Source organism: Montipora capricornis, chromosome 9 (genome assembly GCF_036669925.1).
Source record: "Montipora capricornis isolate CH-2021 chromosome 9, ASM3666992v2, whole genome shotgun sequence".
Lineage (NCBI taxonomy): Eukaryota > Metazoa > Cnidaria > Anthozoa > Scleractinia > Acroporidae > Montipora > Montipora capricornis.
In genome coordinates this window covers 40,360,426-40,370,425 of record NC_090891.1, presented here as the reverse complement: position 1 = coordinate 40,370,425, position 10,000 = coordinate 40,360,426, and the positions used below count along the sequence as shown (strand labels likewise).

The 10,000-nt window shown below is 42.6% G+C and overlaps 1 protein-coding gene and 1 long non-coding RNA gene across 3 annotated transcripts in view; one reads left to right on the top strand and one right to left on the bottom strand.

Annotated features, from left to right (window-relative positions):
• The window catches only part of LOC138015687 (centrosomal protein of 135 kDa-like), a 41,674-nt gene that overhangs the window by 13,097 nt on the left and 18,577 nt on the right, over positions 1-10,000 (top strand). For both annotated transcript variants that reach the window (XM_068862798.1, XM_068862799.1), the window contains exons 11-14: positions 1,060-1,137; positions 1,995-2,262; positions 4,319-4,473; positions 9,031-9,086. In XM_068862798.1, coding sequence (XP_068718899.1) covers positions 1,060-1,137; positions 1,995-2,262; positions 4,319-4,473; positions 9,031-9,086 — 557 coding nt within the window. The remainder of the gene's footprint in view (positions 1-1,059; positions 1,138-1,994; positions 2,263-4,318; positions 4,474-9,030; positions 9,087-10,000) is intronic.
• On the bottom strand, positions 5,618-6,826 carry LOC138015688 (uncharacterized). The gene is made up of 2 exons (XR_011125603.1): positions 6,696-6,826; positions 5,618-5,754 (listed from the first exon to the last, which is right to left on the bottom strand). It is a non-coding gene; the product is annotated as an uncharacterized lncRNA (long non-coding RNA).

Below are 10,000 nucleotides of genomic sequence, written 5' to 3'. Positions count from 1 at the left end.
AAAATAACTGAGGAGAAAGTTCTGCCTTTGTAATGACATCCGCAAATGGTTAGACTTTCAAGTCTTCTCGGATAAGGACGATAAGCTGGAGGTCCCGTCTCACAGCCCTTGCTCATTAACTCTGTGGGACGTTAAAAGATCCCACACACTATTCGAAAAGAGAAGGGCACGAAGTTCCCGGCGTTGTGGTCTGGCCTTCCCTTCAGCAATGTGGTCGGCTTGGCGTGATCTTCTGAATGGACTACTGATCCATGAGACCACATAACAAAACGGACAGTAGTCAAATTGAAGAAGCCCAGGTGCTGAAACTGGTAAACTCACTGGTAAATCTGACATTTTGGAGAGGCTTCTGTTCACTGTTCACGGAGCGTGCGTAACCGCGAAGATCACGATCTAAAAACTTAAGCAGCTTGTTTAACTGCCGAGTGCTTGCTCCGTTGGGCTTTAAATCCAGTAATGGAGCGACCCTGTTGGTGCATGAGGACATAGTAGCAGAAAAAATGAAAACAGACCATTGTGACCTCAGACCAATTGCTCAACGAGCAAGCACTCACTCAACCTCGTTCCCAGGGTCTCTCTTTTCTCCTTCCTTGACTCTCCAAGGAAGGGAAGAAGAGAGAACCTGGGGACGAGGTTGGCACCCACTCAATCAATCGAAAATTCAAAAGGTGTCTAGAGACAAAACACACACGGTATTTTTTTTATTAGAAAAAAAAAATTAATGAACCCAGGCAAGTGAAGGAGCCCCTTAGGCACGTGGATCATGAAGTTTGCTTGCTCAATGGGCAAGTTACAATTTTAACCTTTTGTCTTGGCCTGACTGATTCTGTAGACTTGAATGTTCTTTTTAGTGCATCGTTGTCATTTCTTTCGACATCCTTGACGTCTTCGTATAATCTTTTGCCTATAATCTTTGCCCTTTGTCGCATGACATGTAGAAATTTTGACATGGCGTACAGGTTATATTTAAAAAGATTCGTGAGAAACTGTCATCAACAACAGAATAGATTAGAAGAGTTCTTTTTCGTTACTAGTATAATTCTGATGCTGTTTATTCAGGCAACCAAGGAAAGCAATCTGCAAGAACGAAGACGCTACGAGGACAAAGTACAGAGGCTCGAATCCATGTTAGAGAAGGTAACAACTTGTGTTTGTGGCATGAATGAATGAATGAATAAATCGGTTTTGGGGGGAAAATAGCACCGTTTAGGGAATACGTTTGCCTGGCATATTGAGAACGCGGTTGGGTGCTTCACACGAGGCCGCGAAGAAACGTTCTTATTTTGTCCCGTGAGGAAGGTACGTGCGCTACTCTCGTCAATGATATTCACTGGCATTATAAACCATTCGGTAATCGTGATTACATTCGGTACCCTTGTAAAATTTAACCTGAATGACAATACGATTAAACTAACAAGGGACATCAGTGTTCCAGATAGGCGACGGGTCTCGGGTCAAAAACCCGACAAGATCAGCTGCATGACCCGACAAATTAATGGAAAATTTATAATAATCTGGTGGGATCAGTGGGAATTGACCCGTTGGAATTCCCTATTGGCACCCTGCCTTAAAATCTTATTTGGAACACTGGACATAAAAATCGATTTCCGACTCGCAGTCTTTGACATCGTACTCTATGGCACCTGAAAGCAAAGTCTTTGGATTTGGGTCAAGATCGCTTAAAAAGGAAAAAGGATATTCCCTGAATTCGTTGTTCTCATTACTAACATGAAAGGATCCTCATTTTTTCTGTACAGTGAAATTTTAAACGCTACAATAATTATTATTATAAAAAAGCATATATACATGTAGACTTGCTTCCAATTATGTACTTTTTTGTATAAAGACGTTTCATTGACGTTAACACCAACCTCCTAGATTTGCATTGTCTGTTTTGGGGATTGTGTACCCTTTGAAATGTGGTGATAAACTTATGGGTGGAATGGGTGGGGAAAAAGAAAACTTAAACAAATTATGAGAACTATCTCCTGTAGGTTGAGGCAGACAGAAATGAGCTTCACTCCCGAGTGACGTCACTGAGAAACATGGTGTCGAGTCTGGAGGAGCAGTTAAAACAGACTACAGCCGAGCTCTCCATGGCAAAGGACTCGGTCTTGGAAATTGAAGCCGAGGTTAACAAAGTAAAACTAACCGCTGATCAATCTCATCGCTCTGCCGAGGACATGGAGAGGAGACTGAACAGGAGAGCGGGCGAACTTCAAGCCTCCGAGGAGAAATGTTCTCAGCTGCAAAGAAAAATTGGTAATTTTTTTGCTCCCTGGAAGCATACTTAGGCGGCCGAAATATTAATAGCATTCACTTTATTTTATAATCTGTTCACACCAAATAGATTGTCAACGTGTTTTGAACAAGGTTACTTAAACAGTGTTTTGATTTACGGCGTTTACACGGCGCACGCACCCGACTTAACGGTCCAATTCAATTCTTTAAAGCCTGTTCCCCTCAGGATTAGAAACAGGGTAAATAAATTACTCGATTTCTTTTGCTATGTGTTACTGCGCTTGTTGTGTACCGGTACCTTAAAAATCTTACACAACATTCTCAGCCAAACTTTTTTAGCTAAAATGGCATCCGTTGGTCACTCGCTCTCAAGCGTTACTTTCCCGCCTTCAGCACGGGCTGCATGGATTCGCTCTAGGCTGTGATTGGCTCATTTGACTTTTTTCCTTTCTAGCCATTGGCTAATCTTGACTGCACGTCACTCAGTTAAAACCCGTTGTTCTCTCGTTTTGAACCAACGTACTCGCAATGAAGCGATCTAGTTTTCGATTTTTACTCGGGGTTACTCGGAAGAAGTCCACGTGTTGCTTTGCAGGAGTCGAACTTACAACCTTCCGGTTACTACTTCGGATGCTCCACCATTGAGCTATATGCGACTCCCGGAAGGAAGGCCATTAAACTAGATTCATAACCTCTTGCTAACCGAGCGCGCGGGCCGTACTGGGGATTAGAGAATGTTAGGGATTTTGATTACTGCGCATCCGTACTGCGCAGCCCGCCGTGCTCAACTCGTCCCGGCAATTTGGTCTGCTTCGACTTTACATCAAAAAGTCGTAGCGGAAAGTACGTGTTTGTCAAGAGGAAATTGCCTTTGCCTCTCGCCTTTTACTGTAAAGGACTTCCTCTAGAAAAAGTGGAAACACCAGCAACTCATTCAAAACTGGCGCCGAAATGATATCTTCATCTCATAATAGTATTTTCGCAAACTGGAACTCATATTAGGCGCTTGCCTAAATACCTAGAGCACGACTTCGAAAACGAGTACAAGTTGTAGTTCTCGTACTTGGACTCGTTGCCGATGCTTGTAACATTCTCTGATATTGGCCCGAGGTGGTGGCAGTAAGGACCGAGTGCGGCGACGCCCGTACAAACACGAACGAGGGCTACTATTCCCCAGTAGGGTCCCGAGAAAATGAGGTTAGTAAGTTGTTTATTGCATGGCATCGTTTCTTTGAACGATCGGACACTTCTCCGCTTGGTGAATGTTAGTAATCTTCGTCTTCCATCAGCGAACTTTGAACGGTAACCTTTTACATGTTAAACTAAATTTGCGCTTGCTATAATTGTACTGTTGTGATGAAAAAAATAAATAAATAAATTCCGCTTTTTAAAAACTTTTTGTGTTTCGCTCAACTTGAATTTCCCAGGAGAGAGAAAACGGATCGTTTCCATGATAATGGTCGTACTGTAAAATCTCGACCAAAAACCAGCCAATAAGAGTGCTTCATATAGCCTGAAAATTGCTTGCCATATACTAATGTAAAATACTATGTACTTATTGACTGAGTGGGAGGGCCGGACGGGAAAATATTTGGCCCGAGGTCATGGCGTACGGACCGAGCGCCATGACCGAGGGCCAAATATTTTACCGTCCGGCCCGACCTAACTCAGTCAATAAGCATTTTATCATATGACCACCGCGCTTTTCCCTTTTTTTTTCCGGGTAACAAAATTCGGAATGTTCACTTACGTCGCTCATTTTGACTGAAAAGTTGTTTTAGTTCGCATCTCGCGCGCGCTTTCATTGCAAAACTACTGAGAAAATCCCCGTATGAGGGCCGTACGCGATCCTAGCAGGGCCGGACGGCTTTTTCCGGCCCTGCTCGCGCCATCGCGTGCGGCCCTCATACGGGGATTTTCTCAATAGTTTTGCAATGAAAGCGCGCGCGGGGCCGTACGGGTCATATGATAATTGTAGTTTTTGATCGTTGAAATGCGGTCTTATTTACTCTTTTTTTTATTAAATCACAGATCCGCTGGAGCTTTTTAGTTTTTTTATCTTTGTGATATTGATTAGAGGAAATTGAGAAAAGGAACGCGGAGCATAATATGGAAGCTGCAGAGATAAAAGCAACGGTGAAATCCCTGGACCGCGAGCGAGATGATTTACAACAACAGGTGGACGAGAAAACGGAGGAAATTATGAATCTGGAGGCCAAAAGAATACACCTGGTAAGGTTTTGTATGTACACACTGGGGAACATTTGATGTCGATATTGGTATCGGTGGTGTTATCGATACGGATGTATCGCAAGGATAGTAGTGCAGGGCTCGTGCCTCCTCGGCGTCTTTGCTTTTTTATTTTAGTATCAGTATGGGGCTGATTGAATGAGAAAATTCGCCCCGATGCGAGTACCATACCGGGATGAGTACTCAGTTGATTTCATATCGTGTTTACATGATGCCTATGTGATTTAAAATCTTGTTTACATGAAGTCACACTTGACACTAGTTAAATACATGTGTGAATGGATTAATGAAATTTACGCATGCACTGCTCCCTCTAGTCCACCGACACCCCTATTTCGCACTTATGTCCAGGTTTGACCCTAATTAGATGCACGCCCACTTTTGATATCCAACACAAAGTGTCCCTTTAAGACTAAGCATTTGCTACCTATTTTCAACAATAAGGTAAGGGTAAAGGTTAGCGTTATTTTTAGCTTTGGGTAAATGCAGCAGTTAATCTTCACTTAAAGAGCAGCATTTGGGGGACACTTTGTGACATAAATTGTCTGTATTCTGAGACACAAGTGATTTTGAAGTTGGCTAGAAGAGCAAGGGGACACTTCGTGACGCTTATTGAAATCCGCGTGCATCTAATTAGGGTCAAACCTGGACATATCTTATTTCGTACCGAAATGAAATTCTCGCCGCGGTACAGAATACCGGGGTGACGGTATGACATTTTCTGGTGGTATCATGTAAACGAATGCATATTCGTCAGAATTATTCGTTTACTTACAGTAGCAAACCAGAACCTTTGCCGGCTGCAAGAAGTAAAACGAAGACATTTCAGTCGAAAAAGGAAAAGCGAAAGCCGAGGTTTCTTATTGAATTTTTTTTTGTCTGCGTCGTTGACGGCTTTCTCTTGTGGTCTTTTAAGTAAAACCTCGTCCCCTGTTGGATGTGGTTAAATCCCTGGAGTACCCCAGGCATTACACTTTGAGATGAGTCAAACTGGCATTGCGGCCATGAACCGCACCGGGACCCCACTTCTACGCAACAAACCACGAAAAGTTTCCGATCGTTAAACTTTTCCCTTGAAAGTGGATTTTTGTGCGTGTCGTCAGAAAGTAAACAGACTGTTTGCAAATAAGTTGAACAATGCTGCTTTCAATTTCCGGTAGGCTTGTTATTTACATTTGTTTCAAAGGACGCTGTTTTTTTAAAAGCTGGTGCAGAATCTTTAGTTGTAGCGGAGTATTCATGCTCTTATCTTCATTGTGTGATCTGTAAGAAATTTGAATTTAATCATCATCAGTTTAGGATACAAAATAAGTGTAAGAAATATTTCGATTGCAAGCTAGATTTCACCGCTGATTTGAAAAAGTAATTTCCTAGTGGAATAATTCGTTGAAGCTGCAATCAAATCTTGGGCGCTTGTTTGTTTCCCTGTTTTTAACAAGAATGGCTTGGCTTGGTGCGTTTCACTCGCTGAATTATCTCAGAACGTACATTGACGGTGATGAGGTGAGAAAGTGATCTATGACATCGTAACTTATGGCATGCTTTTGTTTGCGTGATATAGTGGTGTCTCGATTGATCTCAGCAACAATTATTGAGAGCTATTGAAGTCTATACCGCTCGCATTTTGATGGTAGTGCTCTGTTTTAGAGCTTTTGCCAGTAGATTATATGTCTATTTGCTGATATGAGAGCCATTACTCAGTCGTCAATCCAAAGTTTTTCGGTACATGACTAGAATTTTAAATGAATGTTTATGTAAATTGGCAGAGGACCTTGTGACATTTTTGTAGAAAAAAAAACTTGCTTTTAGTGGGCAATATAGGTCAATGTTATTTGTTTCTTTAACAATCGTTCTCCATTTCGGGTTTTGTGTTCGATAAGTATGCAGCCGAGAGTCACTGCGCAGCTATTAACGTGATTTGCAAAGAGTCGTTCAGATCGTATCGTCGAAACAAGCTAATGGGTTTTTCGTCGTGAACACTTCGCCTAATATTCTGTATTTTACACCAGGATTGTCGGCATTTTGATTTCTTTGCGCAAGTTTTCACTTTAGACGGGGAAGGCCGTTCTCTTATCGCTAAGGCTACCTTCATCATCAGTGTTGCATTTATTCTGAAAGTAGTGTTAAAGTTTGAAAGAAGACTCCGTCCATCTCCTTCCTAGGGTCATTCAAACGAGGTTAATAAGCCTTCTCATGAACGTTACCTTTTCTTGTGGTTAGGAGTCATCTTCCTTCCTTGGGGACGGAACACCCTGGAAATGAATTTGGCGATTACCCTCTTTCAAAAAGGTCGGCAGTAGATTCCATCCACCAAAACCACCCTGGCAGAGAGAGAGAGACTGAGGTTGAATTCAAACACACTTCGTGACGCCTTGTACATAGTAGTACTTCGTGTCAAGCCAACTTCACATTAACATTTAGAATATCTATACAGAAAGTATCCCAAACATTCATAAAAGCTAACCATAGGCCTAATTAGGACTAAAGAATAGTTTCTAGGCCTAAGTTTAGCTTTAATGAATGTTTGGGATACTTTCTGTATAGATATTCTAAATGTTAATGCGAAGGTGGCTTGAAACGAAGTACTATGTACAAGGCGTCACGAAGTGTGTTTGAATTCAACCTCACTCTCTCTCTCTCTCTCTCTCTCTCTCTCTCTCTCTCTCTCTCTCTCTCTCTCTCTCTCTCTCTCTCTCTCTCTGCCAGGGTGGTTGTGATGGATGGAATCTAATGCCAACCTTTCAAAAAGAGGCTTAACGTTAGAGCCTGATTTTCACCAGCGACACAAGCGCAAAGGCAAGTAACCTGGCACCAGTAAAAAGAAACGTCGACATAAGCACAAAATCAACCGCGGCATCCGCCATTTTGTTCGAATGCTCAGACGCGGGGAATTTGGAACTAGTGCTTCAATTGGCCAAATTTCCTTGTGCTTATGCTGTGTTTCCTTTTCACACGACACAAGCGTACGCAAGCATACAGCTGTTTCGAGAAAGGTTGTCCAAAAGAAGCGTAAGAGCGTTCGCGACAATGCCGAGAGGTAGTATGGGACAGTATTCAGTATGTTGTGAACGCCCAGAATCGAAGATGCCACGACCGGACAGCGAAGAACAAATATGGCGCGCTATTTGAATGAAAGAGTTCTTAGGATATAGCGTTGATGAAGTGGCAGTACGCGCAGACTTATGTTGAAGCTCTCTCCCGCTATCACGATACCAAAGCACGTCCAAAAATAAAAGGGTTCATTAGCAAAAACGATGGCTCTGCACGTGCTCCACGATTTTTTGTACATTTCTTAAACTTTCTCTGCAAAACATGACATAAAATAAGCAAGGTCAAGGTCTTCAGAATCTTGCTCTCTTTGTGAATCCTAACCGTTTAATTTGTTACTAATTCATGGCCTGGATCATTTGACTGAATTTTGAAACTCATTCATATCTCAACGTCAGTAACACAGTATGAGCATGCATTTCTAGGTGACATTTTCGATAGCATTGCCGTCATGTTTTCGTTGACTCAAACTGACAGTTTACCATAATCCCTTTCTGCATTGTCACGTACACTTTCGTGCTTCTTTTGGACAACCTTTCTCGAAACAGCTGTAAGCGCAAACACAAGGAAAAGGAAAAAGTTTGATCCTTGTGCTTATGCTTGCTTACTTGCGTAGAGAAGCCTAACAAAATCAGGACTTCAACCGGGTTTGAACCCGTGACCTCGCGATACCGGTGCGACGCTCTAAGCAACTGAAGCCAGTGATGTTGGGAGCTGGTCATTTGTGGGTTCTAATTTTCGTTCATTGGAACTTAAAATGTTGCTCATCGTATACTTTATTTTGAGAAGTGACGCGAAAGGAAGGTAGGTATCGGGTATCCCCAGCTATCTATCTATAGTTTCGAGACGCGATGTTTTTGAGACGTTTTCAAAAAATATAGAATGCAAAGGCTTTGTGAGCCAATTTCCGTAGCAAATTGTCTTTGAGACGGGAATTTTGCCGACTATTGTGTGATCCATTGTCCACAGACGTGCCTATACTGCGGACGACTATATATACATACATACATCTTTATTTACCCTCGGATTTTTAGAGTAGCTTGGTGTAGCTAATATCTCCGAGCATTTACCCTCCCAACCATGATACACCACAGAAGACAGACCACAACACCGGGAACTACATGCCCTACTCTTTGCGACAAGTGTGCGGGTTCTTTTACGTCCCACAGGATTATGAACATTGAAGGGTTGTGAGACGGGACCTCCGGCTTATCGTCCTTATCCGAGAAGACTAGAGAGTCTAACCATTTGCAGATGTAGTTACAAAGGCAGCACTTTCTCCTCAGTTATTTAAAGACCCTGAGTGTTGGTCCGGCCGGAGTTGAACTCACGACCTCCCGCGTGACAGCCCGGTGCTCAACCAACTGAGCCACCGGTGCGCGGTCAAGTCTGTTTCTGCATAATTGAGTTCAAAAGAAAAGGTCCTACAGTACTAGAGAGGTATAGTAACGTATAAAGCACAAAGTATAAGCAGCATATTTTTCCTTTCAGGAAAAGGCAGAGAGCGAGCTTAAGATGAACATGGAGGATGTTGAAGCACGACTTAGGTATTGTATTGTTTCTGTCACGTTTAGGAAAAAATTATTCCCTTTAGTGCAGTAAATGTCCAATTGATCGCACTTTAGGTCAGGTCCTCCACAATCTTTCACCACTTCATTAAAGACACAAGGTAATTTAGACGAATAAAAGTGTTCTACTAATTGGGTGGACTGCAAATCAAATTCAGATTGCGGTAGATCAAGCCAAATCTAAGTAAATGATATAGTTTTTAATGAGAGGGAAAACCGGATTACCCGGAGCAAAAGCTCTCGGAGCCGAGTAGAGAACCTACAGACTCAACCCATGTATGACGTCGATTCTGGGAATCAAAACTGGGCGTCATTGGAGAAAAGTGAGTCGGCTCACCTCTGCACCAATTCTGCTCCTCAAGCGGTACGAATGGACGATTACCTAGCTTTTTTTGGTTGGTTTTAATAGTTAAAATGGGGTTAGTTTCCAAAGAAACTTTGGTACTTCGTCGGTGAGGAATGAAACGCGAAGAATTTGGCTTTAGCAAACGGGATGAAAGAAGGAAATTAACCACCGCGAGAAAGATCTGCGAGCTGACGTTCCGAATGTTAAGCCTGGTTCTTCGCTTGCGACGCAAGTACAAGCGGAAGCATACGTAGCCAATGCTAAGTGAAAACCGTGAAACTTCGACATTAGCATCAAAATTAACCACGGCCTCCGCCATTTTGTTGACATGCTCAGACGCAGGGAATCTGGAACGAGTGCTTTAATTGGACAGACACGGCCAGACGTAGCAGATTTCCTTGTGCTTATGCTGTTTTTGTTTTCACACAACACAAGCGAGGACAAGCACAAGGAAAAGGAAATTTTTTTTATGCTTTTTCTTATGTTTGCGTCAACCCCGTTTTGACGGTGCAATAACATCGCTTGTGCCTGCGTCGCTACTAAAAAC